Here is a 20413-nt window from a genome sequence, read left to right as displayed (position 1 = left end):
CTGGACAAGCGTCGTGCAGTTCTGAAGATGGCCGGTCCCTCGAGGTCTCGTCACACCCACGGATCACAGCTGGGCTGATGATGTAGGTTGAGGTCAGAGGTGCCAGGGAAGCCGGTTCTCGTCGTGCTGGAGCAGTCTTGATCCGAAGGAGAGACTGGCAACAAACCGCGATGCTTGGTTGGTGCCTGCTGCTGCAGGGTGACTACTCCTTAGTCACAAGGGAGAAATCTTGAGAAGAGTCTTGAGTTCCTTTCGTGGAAAGTTGGTTCAGGATTCAAAGATGATCTGATTTGGAAGGGGGCCAGTTCCTACCTTTATCCTGCAAAAAGGGGCTGGCACGCGACTAAGTCCTGCCCTATGGGTGGGACTAGGAGGGGGGTGGTTACACCCCTCTCCTTTGGCGGGCTTTCCCCAGGCCAGGGGCTGGAGTGACCCTGGAACTGGTTCCAGCCGGCCTATGCACAGTGAGCACCGGGGTGCCACTTGCAGTCACCTTCCTCTAAAGCCCTGCCTACCTAGAATACACAAAATCCTGTCTGGGACGGTGCTGGCACCGCCCCTGGCAGGAAACCCTTTGTCCTTGCCTCCTGGGCTGGGAGGACTCCCAGCAGCAGGAGGGCAGACTTGTGTCTCGGTGGCAGCATCCATTTTGTGGAGCTAAGGCTCTGTCTAACTTTAACCGGGGTTACAGGTTACATACATGTCGTGTCCCTCTAGAAGGGTGGAATGCTAACCCCGTCGCCAGAATTGGCGAGGGGTTAGTATTCCAATTCGTATGACACCTTACTCGACATGTTTTGATAAAGCGATACCAGAGTTGGCACATAACCGCGAGGATTATAATGCACTTAAGAGTATATGGTATGCGATATCATGGAAACGGCTACGGGATGGATCCCGAAAGCCGCAGACAGGCTCAGCTCATGCCAGAGCACTATCTCACACGATTCCAAGCACTCTGCCTTCAGGATTGTCAAGGCCTGCCATAGGAGTGACTGATAGGAGATCTGTGTGTCCATTTTAGGGTTAGATATAGGTATACTATATCTAAAGCAAGGGGTGATTACACCACCTTGCCCCAGCTGTCAAGCAGCCAGTTGTGTCAGTTTTGGATGGCCAGCCAGGGGTGGCATAATACATGCTTCAGCCCCTGGTAGGCCCTGGGTACACCTATGCCCTGGGCACCTAAGGTACTCTGTACAGGGACTGATAAGGTGACTCAGTATCCAATTAGATATGTACCTAAGGTACATGGAATCCATTTTACAGAGAGAGTAGTAGGCCTGGGGTCCTGAATAGCAGGGCCCCAGGTCAACTAAGTCAGAAAACCAGCAAAACACCAGGCAAAAAAGTTGGGGGCAACCATAGTCAGGGATCTACCTTCCTACATGTACTACATCCAGAAGCAAGGAGGTACTCACTCACCACAGCTGTCTCACCTGGCTCAGAGCATGTGGAAGTGGGCCATTCAGAGGAACATTTTCTTCATGGCAGAACACCTCCCCGGAAAGGACAATCAGATGGCGGATCTGCTCAGCAGGTACAGCCATCAAATGCACGAGTGGGAGATTCATCCATCAGTGCTCCACCCGTACTTCCAGCAGTGGGGTCATCCACAGATAGACCTGTTTGCCACAAGGGAAAACGCAAAATGCCAAAGCTTTGCCGCCAGGTTCCCTCATCCGCAATCGCAGGGGAATGCGATGTGGATGAACTGGTCAGGCAAATTTGCGTACGCTTTTCCCCCAGCGCCTCTCATTCCGCTGGTGGCAAGAAAGCTAAAGCAACACTCGATGACTCTCATCCTAGTTGCTCCAACATGGGCACACCAACCATGGTACACCACGTTTCTAGAACTTTCCGTGGTACCGCATCAAAGGCTGCATCTCACACCCAGCCTCTTGACGCAGAGCCATGGCGACATTCAGCATCCAGATCCGCAACAGCTCAATCTGGCGATCTGGCTCCTGAGGTCTTAGAATTTGGCTACTTCAACCTGCCTCCTGAATGCATGGACATCATCCGGGAGGCAAGGAAGCCCATGACCAAAGCTTGCTATGCTGCAAAATGGAAGCGGTTTGTCATTTACTGTACAAACAACAATATCAACCCGCTAGATGCATCCATTCCTAACATCATCTGCTATTTGTTACATCTTTACAAATGCAATCTGGCGTACGCTTCCATTCGGATACATTTATCCGCCATAGCGGCTTACCTCCAGAATAGGCAGCACCGCTCTGTTTTCAGGGTGCCTGCCATTAAAGCCTTCCTAGAGGGACTGAAACGAGTCATCCCTCCTAGAACTCCACCAGCTCCTGTGTGGAACCTCAATGTGGTCCTCACTAGGCTGATGGGCCCACCTTTCGAGCCACTGCACTCCTGCGAACTTCAGTTTCTAACGTGGAAAGTGGCTTTTCTCATTGCTATCACGTCGCTCAGGCGTGTTAGTGAGCTGCAAGCGCTCACAATCCAAGAGCCATTCATCCAAATACACTCTAACAGGGTGGTGCTCCGCACTAACCCCAAATTCCTTCCAAAGGTGGTGTCACAGTTTCATATCAACCAAACTATTGACCTGCCTGCATTTTTCCAAAACCCACAAACGGTAGCAGAAAGAATGCTTCATACATTAGATGTTTGGAGGGCGCTAATGTACTACATTGACAGAACACAACCCTTTAGGAAGACACAACAACTTTTTGTTGCCTTCTCAGCACAACACAAAGGCAACCCCATTTCCAAAGCAGGAATAGCCAGATGGATTGTTAAATGCATTCAAATCTGTTATCAAAAGGCTAAACGCACTTTAACAATACCCCCAAGGGCGCACTCCACACGCAAATTGGGGGCCTCCATGGCTTTCCTGGGGAACATTCCTTTAGAAGACATTTGTAGAGCAGCCACATGGTCTACACCACACACATTTACCAAGCATTATTGCGTAGATGTGCATTCCAAACAGCAAGCAGCTGTAGGACAGGCTGTTCTCAAGACACTTTTTAAAGCTTCTGCAGCTGGCACGGGCAACCGCCCTTAATGGAGGGACTGCTGTGTATTCTATGCACAAGATATGAATTTAGCAGCCCACATGCCTCGAACTGAATATGCTACTTACCAGTATGCATCTGTTCTTGGCATGTAGGGCTGCTAACATTCATATCGCCCGCCCTCCTCCCCGGTGCCCGTAGCGGCTGCAGACACTCTCTTGCATTCATCATTAGCATGGACATCCTGTACACTGTTTCACTCCATCTCTGCCACAATGGCTAAAAACAATCTGGGGATGGAGTCGATGCCCATGCGCACTGTAGTCCAGGGGAGGAGCCACCTATCTCGTGATACTTCGAAGACTCTTCCAGGACAACAATGTGCAATCATCCGGACCCAACACTAGGCGGCGATCTATGCACAAAATATGAATGTTAGCAGCCCTACATGCCAAGAACAGATGCATACTGGTAAGTAGCATATTCAATCCGTATATATCATAATGACCGAGATTTCTTGGACGGCAACCTCACTAGAGCTCTCGCATCTTTGACGGCACAGGTGCCCTTCTGGAAATCGCTTGCAATCTCTCTGGCTGGTAGGGTCTACCTGGTTAAAATGGTGGTGCTTCCCCACCTTCTATATTATTTAGCAAATCTGCTGATGTATCTACAACCGTCCTTCTTCAAGCCAATAGAGCACATTATACGGGGACTCATATGGAATACTTCTTGTTGCAGAGTGTCTCTTACAAAGTTGTATCTCCCCTACGGGTCAGGGAGGGTTAGCATTGCCGAACCTGGAACACTATTACATAGCATCCCAACTACAATGGGTGGCCCGGTGGGTAGAGGGCAGGCAATTATCGGACACTGGGGGAGTAGGGGCTCCTGTGGCAGTATCCACTATTGTATCAATCTTTCATCCCTGCAACAGGAACAATAAACCACTTCCACTTTTGCCACAAGTAGCTTACAGATGCTACTGCAGGGCATTGTTCCTTACTAGACATGTGAAACCGTATGCGCCGGTGCTCCCCCTGCTCGGGATGCCAAAGGGTTCAAGTTACACCACCCATACTGATTTGATGGATTGGCACACGGTGGGCATACATACACTCGCCGATTTATATAATGACAACAGTCTGATACCATTCAATGTATTGGTACAAGAGAAGGGCATACACACCCGGGTCACTTTCTTTAACATACCTCCTGGATCAGGTTATTACACAGCAAATGGGGACACATTAAGTAAGAACTTCAAACAAACATGGTAATTCAATATATTCCTGTAATGGGGAAAGGTAGACACTTGTTTGCAGACGCCCTTCGGCAGCATACAGTGATAGGTCTGACCTCACTGCGTGATAAATGGGAGCAGGACATGGACCGCTCATTTACAGAGGTAGAATGGACCATGGTATTACAGAGCCCTACATGTCCCGCAGAACACAAGGTTCCAATTGACACAGTATTATATAATGCATCACCCATATCTCACCCTAGAAAAAATTTATTGATATTTCCATAGATCAGACTTGCACTGTCCCCATTGCACTCTCTTAAATGCAGACATTGTACATATGCTCTTGACCTGTCATAAACTTCAGCAAATCTTCGATAAGGTGATTGAGCACCTGGCGGATTGCACAGATAGGCAACTTCCACATTCTTGGGAATCCTGTTTATCGTGACAGTTTCCTCGGGGCAGAGCACATAGGGCCACATGTATGTTTATAGATCTGGGTTTGCAGTGGCTAAAAGACTCATTACAAGACGTTGGAAGTCAGGGGAGCCTCACGTGTTCCTTGCCTGGGCCCACTATATGCTAAACTGGGCATCTGCAGAGGGTGTGTCCCTCAGGAGGGAGGACATACTGGGATTGCGGCAGTTCCCACTTTCGAATAGTTGGGGCACAATCCTCAGGTCACTGCGGCTCAGGTTCCATCTCGATTTAAGATATATCATCCTTGCAACAAGGAGAGCCAGGGGCTTGGCAGAGTTAGGGATGGGTGGTGTTTGATGCTCTGCCGGGGTGGCTACTGAGAGACTAGTGACAATCCATTGGAATGTGATAAGGCCCTGACCATGGAGATATAATGTGCATGATATTTTGTGTATACACAATGTGTATATATGGGGGATGCTCGTGAGTACTGTTGTAGCCTTACAAAGTTAAGTTGTTTAAACGTATATATTGATCTACGAATTACGCTTGAGGAAATGAAATGACACAATGGTAAACTGTGAAAAGAACAGATCACATCGTAGACTTGATGCAGTGTGGAAAGACTAGTGAAATCGTTCATTCCCACCTTATCTGGTTTTTTTTCCCTTTTCTAGTGTACTTGCTGGTGGATTGTGTTATATAATTGTTAGTAATTGCTTTTATCTTTGATAATTGGTCAATGTACTCGGCAAAAATCACTGCTGTACTACATAAGTATGTTACGGAACAAACAAAATGTCAATAAACAGATCAACCAAAAAAAAGACAGAGATTCAAAGTCAGTATAGAATGGATACAATCCTTTATTGGAGAGATGCCACAAATAGTCTTGCTACTCTCACTCAGTTGTTCACACTGCATCAGCTCAGCAGGGTCTACTTTCCAACCTAATTTAGTCTCAGCTAAATACACCTTTACTCTTCACAATTTGCCTAACCGCTCTTCTTAAACTCGTAACTTTTTTAACCTCAACTGCTACAACTACGCATTTGCACTAATCATTTTAACATTTCAAAAAACCCTACAATTTACTACTCAGCAGGTTCTTCGTAGCCGTAGACCAATGGATGCTAGTGGATCTTCTCAAACTCCTCAAAAACAGAAATACTCACCTGTGGCTGTATATAATGTTGTCTGCAGCAGTTGCAACAGCCACCTGCCGTTTTGATTGGAGTGAAAACTTTGGCGTGATTAAAGACTGCAAACTGTCACTACATTTAACAGTCAGTAACTGACTCTTTTTATAAAGTGAGAATGCCCCAAGCTATCCTCACATTGGATACAGGCTTCATTGGCGCTAGTGAGATCAAGACTGCTTTTTGCATATGGATTTTACATTGGGCACACTAGAAAATCAATTTCCAAGCTGCAGAGAGTATAGAACTCTGCAGCTGTACATGTCCGCCATCTAAACAGATGAAATCATGCTACCCCTGGCCTCAAAGCACTGCCCTCACCAGTGGCCAGAAGAGTAGCCAGCCGTCTGTATTGTTGCACTGACAGTCCACTAGCAGGTATCTTGCTTTTTTAATAATCCCAGCTCAGACTAGAGAAATGAAAGAAAAAAACTCCGATCTAGACTGACATAATTGATAATTTCTACTTGTTATAAAGCCTGCGTAGATCGTTGCTACAGAAACCACATATAAATTACTGCCAAAGATAATCAGCTCAATCAAACATCATTTGCAGTTTAGAAGAGCCAGAAAGTCCTGGCTTTTGTCAAAACCAAGAGTTCAGTATCTCTAATGCCGCAGACCTTACTGGTTCATATACTCTACTTAAAATCCTATCCTCACACTTCATTGCTTCCCGGCGCAAGCCTAACGCACTCTCATACGCTGCTGAGTAAAGTATCAAGTACACACTCTCGGCATCACACATGGTAATAAGCATGGTAATAATACTCAGCACTAATAGATGACAACGCTACCAACCCCGTTCTCTCATCCCTATACCTCACCTCTGAGCCCTGGTCTGCTAAGCACTTAAAGTCCTCATGTAGACGTGTTTCAGCAAATGGTTCACTTTTCGTACTCTGCCCATGCAAGCTATATTTTAAAACTTGGGCAAGGGCGCAATTTATTTTTTTGAGCACAGGACAGCATAGCAGCAATTAACTTTCTACCAAGAAAACACCACATACGTAAATATGACCTTTAAATAATGAACATATGTTTATGTCTTATTGAGAGGCAGATTTGGACTCATCCACTATGGTCTAGCTGCTTCTTGGAAAGCACAGTAGCCTTGGACATTGTAATGAGACTGAATTATTTTCAGCAGTAAAATAAAACGTGTAAATAGTCAATAAAAAAATACTTCGGCCCCACTGTGCAATCAAGTTGTTCTTTGCTTCTCCAGTATTAGGGGTGTCTTTCATAGATTCACATGCTTGAACATTCCCTGTCGTCGAAGTGGGAGTCCCACGGTACATAAAATAGCAATAAATGCAAAAAAATGATATGTATGTGAGAACATAACATAAGAATAAATAGAAGTAAAAGCATAACTGAAAACGTCTAAAACAATTCCTCCATAGGAATGCATGATAGAGAGAGAAAACACTTGTAACATATCACTGTCATTATGTTAGTCCATACTACAGCCAATCAGGCGCCAGCACCCTCTGGAACCTTCTCCTCAGAAGCTCAAGCCCTCAGATTTTCTACCGCACGTCGTGTGAAGGGAGTCTCCCTGAGCTCTGCTCAGTTTTTTCCTCAGCTGCTTCTTGTTTCCTGAACTTTCATCATGTCAAGTAAGAAGTCTTTATTCCGACCTTGCTCTTCTTGTGGGAAGTTGTGTCTTTTTAAAGAGGACCCCCACAAGAAATGTATTTATTGTCTCTACCCTGAGCATGAAGTTGGCAGCTGTAAGTTTTGTAGAACCTTTTCTACCAAGACTCTTAAGGACAGAGAAGGCCGTCTCCTCCTTTGGCTCCAACGTCTTAAAGACAAGGATTCAGCTCTGTCTGATGCTGAGAGTTTTCACTCTGGACCCTCCATTGCAGCCTCTAAACATGGTAGTGTAGAGGATGTGCCTTTTTCTTCTCTAAAGAAGAAGAAACTGGCCCTGCCTTTGGCCTCTGTGTGTCCCCACCAGCTCCTCCTACTGCTGCGCCCACGAGACCTGGCTCTCAGGCGTCTTCTGCTGCCTCTCAGCGTGTTTCCACACCTAAACATGCTTCGTCGTCGACGGGAGCACCTACGAGCGTTCCGACGACGAGATCTGCAGTGTCTACATCGTAAACGACGACGACACTAACGACGACGTCAGCTTCCACCTCGTCGACGACAGTCTCGTCGTCGGCCTTTACGTCGACGAGAGTTTCATTGGCCTTTCAGACTGTCTCGTTGACGATTCTTATCACCTCGTCGACGAAGAAACCAGCATCGTCGACGAAAGCCATCAAAAAGACTTCGTCATCGACGAAGACTCCGTCGACTAAAGCCTCGTCGACGAGGGCTCCGTCGACAGGGGTGTCTCCTGCGTCAACGACTTCGTCGGCGGCTTTGCCATCTACAATACTTCCGTCGACGACGGCTTCGTCGACGAGCCTTCCGTCTACGATGGATTCATCAGTCATTTTCGTCGATGGCCATTTCAGCATCGTCAACGATACCGTCGACGGCACCGTCGACGGTGGCACCATCTTCCTTTGCCTCGTTGCCTCTGGTGCCTTTACCTTCTTCAGGTTCTGCATCTGTCGCCCCCGATCTTTCACGCCGTCGCCAACAAAAGCCTTGCCTCCAGTTGTCCGCTCCAGATCCGCAACCTCCTTCGCCTATGTTTGCCACTAACTCTGAGCACGACTCGGACTCTGGTGATGATGTGGATGACACTTTCGGGGCGGCCCACAGTCCATCTGATCTAATCATCAAATGTCAAGATTCCGGCAGTGACGACGACGGCGGCGGCGACCAGGAGTCTCAAGCTGGGGAACAGTGCATCCAAGTTCCAATGGCTACGTTGCCTTTGTCTTTGATTTCAAATCTCCAGCATATGCTGGACGACTACAACCGGCGTTTTCCATCAACGCCACAAGGTACTCCTAGACCATCACCTGCTGCGTCTGCGCCAGCTCTGCCTTCTATTCCGCCAATTTTGCCACAGACGCCTTCTCCCCAGGTTCAAACGTCGGTCAAGATTCACACAACTGTGTATCCACAGGATGCAGATGATGAGGCGATTCCAGAACGAGAGGACGGAGAGGTCCACGATGATACGGATAATGATGATGCCGCAACCGGCATGGCAGAGTGGGACGACTACCAAATGCAGACGCCCTCCCCTCCGCCAGGAGAATCTGGGGATTCCCCTCCAGTAGGTATTACCAGTTTTCATCTGTTGATGGATAGAGCGGCTCAGCGCTTTAAATTACCAAGGACACAGACAGAGGAGGACTGTTTCCTCTACGATTTCAGGAATCAGCCTTTCAAACAAATCCACACAATTCCAATAATCGATTTTATTTGGAAGGAGGGAGTTAAGCTCATGCAGGCTCCGAATTCGTTACCTGCCCAAGAAAAGAAAGAAATATAAGGCCCCAACTGGTTCACCAGCTTGCCTCGTCTCTCACCCTAAGCCAGATTCGGTTGTAACTCAGGCAGCACAGCGTCGGGCCAGTAATCCAGCGTCTCCTATCACCGCACCTCCGGATAGAGAAGGTCGGCGCCTAGACGCCATTGGAAGGAAATTCTCCACCATGGCTTCCACTACAGTACGGGCGGCAAATGCCTTAGCCATCTTGGGCCGCTACGACCGGCAGATGTGGTCGGACATATCTGCCCTGGTCAACCTCATCCCTGACTCTTCCAAAGCGGGCGCTTTGCAAATCCTCCAAGACGGACAAAGAGCATCTGATGAGATGATTGACTGCGCAGTCGATATTGCGGGCACTGGCTTCCGCCAGCTTGCTAGTGCGGCTGCCTTACGACGCCAGGGTTGGTTGAAGGCCACCTCCTTCCGGCAGGAAGTTCAATCCAAGATCCTTGATATGCCATATGATGGTGAATCGCTGTTTGGGTCACACATTGACGAAGCTCTAGAGTCCATTAAAAAGGACACTGATACGTCTAAATCGCTGGGCACTTTGCAATTTCGGAAGCAGCCATTTCGAGATGCACGCGGACGCGGCACTTCTTCCACTTTTGGAGGAGGTCAATCTCAATATCGCTCCTACAATCGGAGCAAACAAAGTTACTCTTCCAACCAGCAGCTGTCACAACGACAACAGTCCTCAAGGCCCTACAGGGGAAAGTCATCCTATCGGGGATCCACTCCCAAACTCCAATGACTTTTGTCATCCTCAAAGTGTTGGAGGTCGAATCTCTCTGTTTTATTCTCAGTGGTCTTCCATCACCTCGGACCGCTGGGTGTTGGACATTGTGCTGAAAGGTCACACCTTAGAGTTCATCCAGATTCCTCCTCATACTCCACCGTCTGGCCCGCCTCCTCCCCATCTCAAGGAGCTTTACCATCAAGTCCGTCTTCTTGTTCAAAAAGGTGCAGTCGAAGTGGTTCCACTGTCTCAGAGAGGAGAGGGGTTTTACTCTCATTTCTTCCTCATACTCAAGAAGACGGGAGATTGGTGACCAATTCTGGATTTGAGGGCTCTCAACAGATGCCTAAAGAGCCAATCTTTCCGAATGCTGACACTACTGAAGATCCTGCGTCTTCTGGCCAGCGGGGATTTCATGACCACCATAGACCTTCAGGACGCATACTTTCATGTCCCAATTCTACAACAGCATCGAAAGTACCTGCGCTTCAGGGTGCGGCAGACACATTATCAGTTCAAGGTGTTGCCTTCCGGACTCCGATCCGCTCCTCGTGTGTTCACGAAGGTGTTGGCTCCTGTGGTGGCTCACCTACGCCTCCGAGGCGTCCAAATTTTTCCATATTTGGACGATTGCCTCCTCAAGTCTCAATCGCGCCATCGACTGAGCCAAGACACTCGTCTTTGTCAAAATGTGTTTCAATCCCTCGGCTTGGCCATCAATGTCGACAAGTCACAGTTTGCACCAGCGCAAACCAGGAATTTCTTGGGAGCGATCTTAGACACAATGCTTTCAAAGGCGTTTGTTTCACACGAACGACAACAGAAAATCCTCCGCCTGGTGTCTCTCATCCGATCAAGGCAGTCCGTTTCTGTCCGGACATTAAAGTCATTTCTGGAGATGGCATCATCTTGTATTGCACTGATCCCACATTGCAGACTGCGGATCCGTCCCATTCAAGAGGAACTGGACGTACAGTGACGTCAGGTCTCCGGATCTTTCAACGACCTGGTGGCCGTTACAGCTCGCATGAGAAAGGGTCTGTGCTGGTGGGCACAGCCGACCAACCTGGCGACTGGAACATCCTTCCTCGTCGATGCGCCAGATCTCACGCTCACAACGGACGCCTCTCTGGACGTGGTTCTCGGAGATGCTCCTTCTGTCTCAGTGCGAGCCCATTCCTCTTCATCCTCGTCCAGACCTCCTGACGATGGACAGGGGCCAGGTTTACCATCCAGATCCATCCACTCTACAATTGTCGGCATGGAACCCGAGTATCTTGAGTTCGCAAACTTAAATATCTTGCAAGACTGCAGAGAGATCCTCGCTCATGCTAGGGCTCCGTCTACCATCAAAACTTACAAACTCAAGTGGAAGAGATTTTGTCATTGGTGCATGGCAGCAAATGTCCATCCAATCCATTCTACTCCGGAGCAGTTTCTTCCGTTCTTTTTGAGTCTAGCTCAATCGGGACTCTCGCATGCTACCTTGAGAGTTTTCCTAGCTGCAATCTCTCGCTTCTGGCAAGATGGCTCTTCCTCCCTCTGCTCGTCCAGAATTATCCGCCAGTTTTTCAAAGGGCTTTTCCGGAAGTTCCCACCTATTCGGCGCCCTCCTCCACCGTGGCATCTCAGTGTTATCTTGTCGCAACTTATGAAATCACCATTTGAGCCCATCCATAGGGCGGACATTAAGTTCCTCACCTGAAAGGTTGTTGTTCTTCTTGCTCTGACCTCATCTTGTCGTGGAAGTGACCTCCACGCCTTTACTATCAAACCGCCTTATCTTCAATTCAGACCTGACGGCGTGGTGCTTCGCACCAACCCATATTTCCTACCGAAGGTGCCTACTGACTTCCATCTAAATGAACCTGTGTTCTTGAAAACTTTTTTTGCTGAGCCAAAGTCTCCAGCTGAGCAGCGATTGCATTCCTTGGACATCAAACGATGCCTTAAATTTTACATTAGCAGAACTGCCTCCTTCCGCAGGTCCGACCAACTGTTCATTGCCAATGGACGACTGCGTAAGGGGCATCCAGTTACCAAACCAACGATTGCCCGTTGGATTTCTTCGGCCATTGCCTTCTGCCATCAACAGGCTGGCAAGCCTTTGCAGTCTTCGGTGAGGGCTCATTCTACAAGGGCTATGTCTTCATCCACCGCCCTGTTTGCTGGTGTGCCACTTCATCAGATCTGCCGTGCAGCGACATGGTCCAGCAGGCACACCTTCACCAAGCATTACTGCTTGGACGCCATCAATGAGGCGGATACCGCAGTGGGACAGGCAGTACTTCGTCATCTTTTCAAATAAGGTGAGCCTCTGTTCCCTCCTCCTTTATATTTTTTCGATCATTGCTATTTTAGCTTCCATGACTGTATCACTACTGTCTTCGAGCTTTTACATGCTGTGCTTTGCAATCTCATTGGAGGTTACTGCTCTCTACTCTATTCAAGCATGTGAATCTATGAAAGACACCCCTAATACTGGAGAAGAACAATTGTTACTTACCTGTAAACAGGTGGTTCTCCAGTATTGGTGTCTTTCATAGATTCACATGCGACCCACCCTCCTCCCCTGAGAGGCTCTCTTCTCCTCATGCACTCTGGGTCACTTTGGTGCTACGAAAATCTGAGGGCCTGAGCTTCTGAGGAGAAGGTTCTAGAGGGTGCTGGCGCCTGATTGGCTGTAGTTTGGACTAACATAATGACAGTGATATGTTACAAGTGATTTCTCTCTCTATCATGCATTCCTATGGAGGAATTGTTTTAGAGGTTTTCAGTTATGCTTTTACTTCTATTTCTTCTTATGTTATGTTCTCACATACATATAATTTTTTTAGCATTTATTGCTATTTTATGTACCGTGGGACTCCCACTTCGACGACGGGGAATATTCAAGCATGTGAATCTATGAAAGACACCAATACTGGAGAACCACCTGTTTACAGGTAAGTAACAATTGTTCTTACATTGGATAAACTGCTAACAGGCTTAAATTAATGCACTTTGCTAAATCATTTAGATTAAAAAAAAAAACAATATATGTGAACACAGCGTTTAGTTTCCCTGATAAAGCCAACATTTTGAAAGGCACTCCCACCTCTGCAAAGTCAGAATGCAGAAAGCAATAGCGTTAAGTTGGGCCAGTAGCTTTATTACATTAAACTTTATTCATTTTTAGATCTTGTTTGACAGTATACTTTACTATGCACATAAAGTCGGTTTTGGCTCCACCTCCAGGCATAACACTCTCTCACCTCTTGGTATTCGCAGTTTGGTTGTCAAACTAAACCTTCTATTACAATCAATGAGACCCGATTCTACATCTAAAAAGTTCCTTTGATTATCACTTACAATTGTCCTGCATGCATTGTGTATAGACAGAAACACGTTTTTGTTTTAATTGCACTATCTCTTTTTATTGTCATTGCATGCAGACATGACCCTAATATGGTCACTTTTTTTTTTTTTTTTTCTTTTTTTTTTTTTTTTTTTTAGCTCAGCCGACCATCTTAAAGGGAGGCAGCTTATACATATCTGTTCAGCTCCCCACGGCTTCGGGTTGGCACTTGGGTTGAGAATTTTTTATTTTATTTAAATGTTCAGCTCCCTAATGTATTCTCCTCGCCACAGTGGTTGATTTCAACTCCTGCAGTTTTTCCGTACTCTAGCGTGTGTGGTGTCCTTTTTAGGTCGAGCCTAGAGTCAGCGTGCATGTGCTGCACGGCAAGACTTGTTGTAGTGGAGTCTGGAACAGAAGCCCCGCCCACTCTCCGCCCATATTTTCCATTGTCTTGTGTCATCGTCCTTCCTAAATGTTGGCTCTTGCTTCTTAAATAGGCTTGTTAGTCCCTCCTTAGTGCCGCCTCGTCTTCATTTGTCACATCCCATGGCAACTGTCCCTTTTACTTCGGTTGTTACATTGTACCTGTTATTTAGTCTTTAAGCACTATTTTCTTTATTGTGTTTCTCTTTCTGCAGGCACGACATGCTTTGCTTGCATTCAGTCCTTTACTAGACCACCCTCCCTTCCATTGACCGTGCCTTATTTAATCCCCTCCCTCCCGTTGTGATGCCTTCTTTAACAACCCCGAACTCCCTCCCGTTGTCCGTGCCTTCTTTACCCCCCTGCCCTCCCTCCTGTTGTCAGTACCTTCTGCCCCCCCAGCCCTCCGCCTGCCCTCCCTCCGTAGTCCGTGATGCCGACCTTACCCCCTCTCTACCTCCTTTTGTACGTTGTTGGTCGTGCCTACCTATTAGCTGTGGCAGTGTTTTTTTATTTATTTATGTTTTTCTGACATGTAACACTGTACGTTTCCTACAATCAGCCTACCTCGAATCAAAATTCTACAGTAAAAACAAGCAACCAGGAGTGTGCCCTCTGGGAAACAGAGCCGACATCTTATTCACAACGCGCTCTTTATTATAGAGTGGTAGATTCACAAAGCAGTGCATGTTGTCATTTTGTTTGTCATTGATACAGATCGTTGCCGGTTCCATTCTAACCGGAAAGGCAGAGGTGTCTGATGCGCAGTGGTGATTGGCAGTCAATGAAACTTTAGAGCGTAATCTTTTTTTAATGCTTTTAGCACAAAGTACTGAGTGTAGTGCACCCGCTGCCACCCTCTGTACCAAGCAGTGTTTGTCACCTAGTTACAGAAGAAAGCACAATCACACTGTGCTCCGAGGAAATTGAGGGGCTTCGGTCAGATGACCCGTTTGTTGAAACGGGGATTATCAAAGAACATGGCAGGTGGGCGCGGTACATCAACAGGCTTTAAAGACCAGCTTTTGCAATGCAGCAGGTCTCGCATTTACCAAAGTTTAATATACCGGCATTGTTAAATGACACTGCGTTTTATTTATGTTTAAAAAACCAAACCAAAAATAAAAGGTATTGTCATTTACAATGCCAAAAGCTCAAACTGGCGTAAATGTGAGACCTATTGCATTGCAAATGCTTGTTTAACATTAAGTTACATGTCTGGCATCTTCTCATCACTGCCATCCAGTTTAATTTCTTTCCATTTGAAGTAATGTTTTGCATAATTGCGCCATCTAGTGGTAAGGGCCAAAAGTATTCTGATTTAATCTTCCATAAAGATGAAAGTAGGACTACTGAAAGCAAGGGCTTCATTCTTGCAATCCTGCTTTCGCTTTAGTGTGAACTGAAGATCCAAAGAGCACGTAGCGAGGCCTAGCTTTAATATAATAATCTATACAATCACAGGCATGCACAGTGGACTTCAGCATGCAAATGAACATTAGAGCACAATCTATTGGTTTTGCAACTGCTTGTTATTTCTTTGTGTTTTCAACAAATAACTGTTTTGCTGGTCTTGAATCATGAGTTAAATTATTAATCAACTAATACAATAAATATTAATAGCAATTTGCTGCAGCTGCAAAATCATGTTTATTCCATTTGCCCTGGAAATGAGTAACCTGCAAGTCAGTCATGAGGAGCGATTTCAATTTCTACTTCCACATTTCTATATCCTCTCAAGAGTTTTGCTTCTTGTTATAAGGTGTAGGTCTTTCTCTATATTAATTTAATATTTGTGGCGATGTGTCCTACACAGGAAGCTGTCAGCAGAGGAACTGGAGCGTAAACGCCGAGAGATGATGGATAATGCCAAGTGGAGGGAAGAGGAGCGGGCAAACAACGTGCAGAAATACAAGCAGGAGGAAGAGAAGGAGAAAGACCTGGACAAGAAAGACAATAGAGATGGAAAATTCATCCAGTAGGAATCTTTCAGTCTTGAGTGCATGTGTGATTTGGTTTGTATGGGAGGGATTCTGTTAAGGGTGGGGAGAGAACACAAGAAATGTTTTGGATCTGAAAAACAAATGCTTGCGCCCAATAGAGAGTATTTTATTTTTACAGAAAATCTTTCTGTTTTTAGGCCATTAAATGGTGGTGCCATGAGTCCTGTAAAAAGTTACTTTTGGCAAGATTTTGGTGGTTTTGACAGATAAATATGCTTTGAACTTTTCTTTTCAGCTGCAGGTTGGAATCTGCCTCAGCCTGGAATGGAAGTTCAATGCTTGATGAATCTAATAATGATTCAAGGCTGAGGAATGAACTTTCTATGTCATGAACAGTTTTTATCCAAGATTGAAAGATTTAGTAGATTTCACATTCTTTGCCCTTCCATTTAGTGCTGCTTGAGGATAGTTAAAAGCATAAGAATATTATGAAAGAGCTCCTCAGTGGTGACAATATTACAGGTGAATAATATTCCCACATCAATCCCTGCAGTCAGAAGAACAGTAAAGGTGTAGACTGAAACGGGGGTCGGAAGGAGGTCTTAAACTGAGAATGAGAAGTGACCGTGGGAAGAATCGGGCTGTGATAGATAAAAATAATGGTATATTGTTCGGAGATGCTAGGGCAGTCCAGAGGGAGACTGTTAGGCAGGTCGCTGCGTATGGAGGAAAGGAGAGTTGTCGCTGCTAATGCTGTGCGGGCCGCCAGGTTTTTTTGGCCCCTTTGCATTTGATTTTCTCTTCAGAAACGTACTGCCAAAGCTTGGCTTCACTTCTGGAGAAAAAAAACAGTGACCCTGATGCGCAGGGAGATTTCTCCCTGCACCTGGGGCCATGCCATTGCGAATTTTATCTTCCTGGGTCTGCCACGACCTAGGCAGGGAACACGATTGATGGCTGCACTCCCCTAAATAGGGCAGGTAGAGAGTGACTGTAATCTGGCATCCATGTGGCAGATAGGCTGTCAGGTCAAGGGTTTCTGCATGCAGAGCCACCAAAGGCTCCACTGTCGGACATCCCAGTGTTTCTCCAACCCTTAAATGAGGCAGAAGAACTGTAAACTTTAGAGGGCAGGACGTTTTATTGGCACATGCCTACACCACCTAAGTGTAAATGACCCAATTAGCCTTCAAGGTAGGTTCTGGATAAATGAGTGTTCAAGTTTTTATGAGCACAAGCAGACTGGTTTTGCGCAGAAGCTCTCCTAGTAAGTTGCCCAAAATCTGAAGCCACTTAGGAAAAGGCCACAAAGAGTGTTTTTAGTTGGGGATGGAAGAGGCTGGTCCCTAACACTTGCTTAGTGTGACTTGGACTAACTAGGTTTGCTCAATACCTCACCCTGGTTTGCTTCGATGCTTGCACAGATGACGATTATGTTCTCTTAGCCAGGCAAAGACTGGAACTCAAATGTAGGATGGAATTCCTTTATAGCCTCTCTTTTGTGAAATGCTGCAATTCTTTGTATCGTATTTTGTCTAGTGACATGCACTATAATGCTATATACCATACTCTTTGAACACTCATTGCGGATACCCATCATAACAACACTCAACAGGTATTTGTGCACAACTTTGTGTGGGTAGACCCCAGTTCCCACAAGCTACCCAGGAGTCTTTTTGTCTCGTCTTGCACTGTTCCGTATAGACACCTGCTCAGCATTTTCCAGGCCCTACTTTCAGTGTCTGATGGCTGACCTGTGGATCCCTGGAGTAATAGATGCACAAACACCATGCAACACATGGTGGCAGAGGAAGGATGGTTTTCTATGGACATTGAAGGTGGAGATATTGTGTTACCATCAGTTTATGGTATATTCCTTATATCTCAGGAGCGATCACTGGAATGTGTAAATTATGTCTGTATTTCTCCTGCACTAAAAACCGATCAAACTACAGTAGGCCCCCTAAATGTTAGAGGGCCATCCTAGAGCTATATTCCAGATCCATGTAAATACGTAGACAAGGAGGTTAATGAAAAGGTTTCAGGAAAGGGTGATGATTCTAATAGGTCATTATTGCTTAGGCACCAAGGTTATATCTCTTGTTGACTTTTAGTATTTTTCTACTTTGTCCTAGGTGTAGCAGGTCTCTGGCACTTTTTAAATGCATTCTGTCAGCTGTCTTCATTTTAGTGTGATGAATCACAAAAGATGGGGTGTTTAACTACTCGGCACACTGCTGTGGCATCAGTTAATTGTCCCTATTTCTGCTTTGCAGCCGTATGAAGCTGGAGAGTGCCTCATCTTCGTCTTTGGAAGATCGGGTCAAGCGCAACATCCACAGCATTCAAAGGACACCAGCAGCCCTGGAGAAGAACTTCATGAAGAGATGAAGACCTCTTGCACGCACCCTGACATAGTTCTCTGTACATTGGTGAAGTCGGGGTCCTAGACTTGGAGGTTGAAGAGGACATGTTCAGGTTCTCTTAATGTGATTCAGGGACCACATGTAGTCCCCCATGCCACCCCATGTGTGGTTCTCTGCTATTTCAACAGTCTTTCAGTTAAGTGTCATCTGTGGGCCACTATAAATCCTCCAGTTTTGGATATCTTTAGTAGATATCTGTGGTACCGCTCAGATAAGGGTTCTCCTGGCACGAAAGCAGAAGAGCCTGATGATTGCAAAATATTGTTGGATTATTACAACAACAAAGAAAGCCTGGATCTCCTGTCTCTTTCTCTTGCAGGCTGTAGGAAAGGCACCAGCACACTGAATTGCCATGGGTCCAAGTGAGCTCTAAATCCAACTTTTCCATTGGCTTCAGAGCAGTGAATGTTTACACGTTTGTGAATCTGCATATAAACATAGATGAGAATTCTTTATTAAATGTTCTCCTTGTTTGGTAGTGTTTTGTAACTGCAATTATTTGTATATCACGTGCCTTACCTCAAAGGTTTGCGTAAAAGCAACTTATTCAGTCATATGAAAGCATTTGGGGTGGCTTTTTGACCTTTGTCAGTATGGTCATGCAGTCTGCAGGACAGTTGCCATAATGGCAGCAATGTTGGACATACATAATCTGATGAGCTTCCTTTGTAGTCGAGTTGTCTGTCTGTGCACAAGGCTTGCAGCAACTAGCAGGAAGTGGTGAAGCCAGAGCTTACACACACTCCCACATCCTTTGCAGGCAGCAGTGAAGTTCACCCACACACGTCTTTTGAGCCGACTTGGTGGGTTGTGGGCATTATCACAAGAATCATGCTCTCATTGCAGTAGACACAGATGTAATGCTTACTTCACGATGTGTGTCCGCAACAACGGTATTATGGGGAGCTGGCCGCGCCTTATTGGGCAGTTACTGGCGAGATGCATGATAGACTTGTGACCTTGTATGGGTCAAGTGGTAAAAGATTGTTGGAGCAGAGCGATATCAGGTGTTTTTGTTTAGTTCAGTTGCAGTGATGCCAGAACAGATCCACTGTTGCAGTTCACACAAACACTATGAAAATACTAAGACGTTCAAAATCGTAGGGCGTGAGCACAAGGAGAGGGAGCTTATGCTGCCCAGAGTCCTCATTTGCACCGGGGCACTAGAAGTGAGTTGCTATCTACCCACATCCCCCCATCCACAAAGAATGTATTTGAGGGGGGCAGGAAGCTTTGCTACAATTTAAATTTCCAGATGCTTTGTCCAGGCATCCGACCAGTGACTTGTGATTAATGTGTGATGAAGTGTTGGATGCCTATAAAAGATTAGGAGTCCGCCAGTTTAGTCTCTCGGGTATTGGTTTGACATGTGGTGTTTACATTAGAAGTAATGGGCTTTTGAATTCATGTACTCGAAGTCCTCCTTCTGGCAATGACATTATGCCTCAGATGTATGGTTGCCCATGCAGCAGTGGAAACCGTCACGGCTCAGTGGCACCTTTTTCAAATGGAAGAGTAGTGGGAAAGCGCTGTTTGGGTAAGGACAGTGGGTGTCATCTTAGCAATATATCGTTTTCAGGGGTATTTACTTCACCTTCAATCAACCTCATCCCCCTAGTTCACCTTTTTAAGGAGAAGCGTGAATTGCCTTTTCGTAGATTTGGGTAAGGAAGTTCACGCTAAAAATCACCATTACAAGCAGCGGTAAATACTCCAGAAAAGCTGCTCTCCCTGGTGATCTGTAATTTATCTGTAAATATGTATATTTGTACTGTGATTTTCACTCTTTATTAAATATGTTTTTAATTTGTTGTGTGGGCTTGTTACTCAACCTTTGTGGGAATCTTTCATTTTTAACAGGACATCTCCAATTTTGGGAATGTGGGCAAGGGAGTTAATGTTAAATTATGTTGGTTAAATTGTGATTCTAAATGTTCTCCACAAATTATGCTGATGTTGCAAAAAGGGTTATTTTGCACCTCAGTATGCTGTCAACTAACTGTGATATCCTATTCAAGCACTCCTTTTATACGTAATGTGTTATTTACACTATGCAAACTCCAAACCATTCAGAACACCACGGCCGGACTCGTCCTCGGCATCCCACGACATGAGCACATCACCCAACACCTGCAATCCCTCCACTGTCTCCCCGTCGAAAAGAGCCTAACCATCAAGCTACTCACCCACGCGTACAAATCTCTCCACAACACCGGACTCGAATACCTCAATGAAAACAGACACCTTCCACGTACCCAAAAGAATCTTCTGCTCCGCC

General features: G+C 46.0%; 1 protein-coding gene across 1 annotated transcript in view; it reads left to right on the top strand.

The window, feature by feature from the left end:
* CWC25 (CWC25 spliceosome associated protein) overlaps window positions 1-19946 on the top strand; it is a 132727-nt gene extending 112781 nt beyond the window's left edge. Inside the window, exons 9-10 of the mRNA XM_078645622.1 lie at window positions 15583-15744; window positions 17986-19946. Of these exons, the coding sequence (XP_078501748.1) occupies window positions 15583-15744; window positions 17986-18100 (277 nt within the window). The 3' untranslated portion in view covers window positions 18101-19946. The remainder of the gene's footprint in view (window positions 1-15582; window positions 15745-17985) is intronic.
* Window positions 19947-20413: the final 467 nt, after the last annotated feature.

Source organism: Lissotriton helveticus, chromosome 5_1, assembly GCF_964261635.1.
Source record: "Lissotriton helveticus chromosome 5_1, aLisHel1.1, whole genome shotgun sequence".
NCBI lineage: Eukaryota > Metazoa > Chordata > Amphibia > Caudata > Salamandridae > Lissotriton > Lissotriton helveticus.
This window is presented reverse-complemented; position numbering and strand designations above follow the sequence as displayed.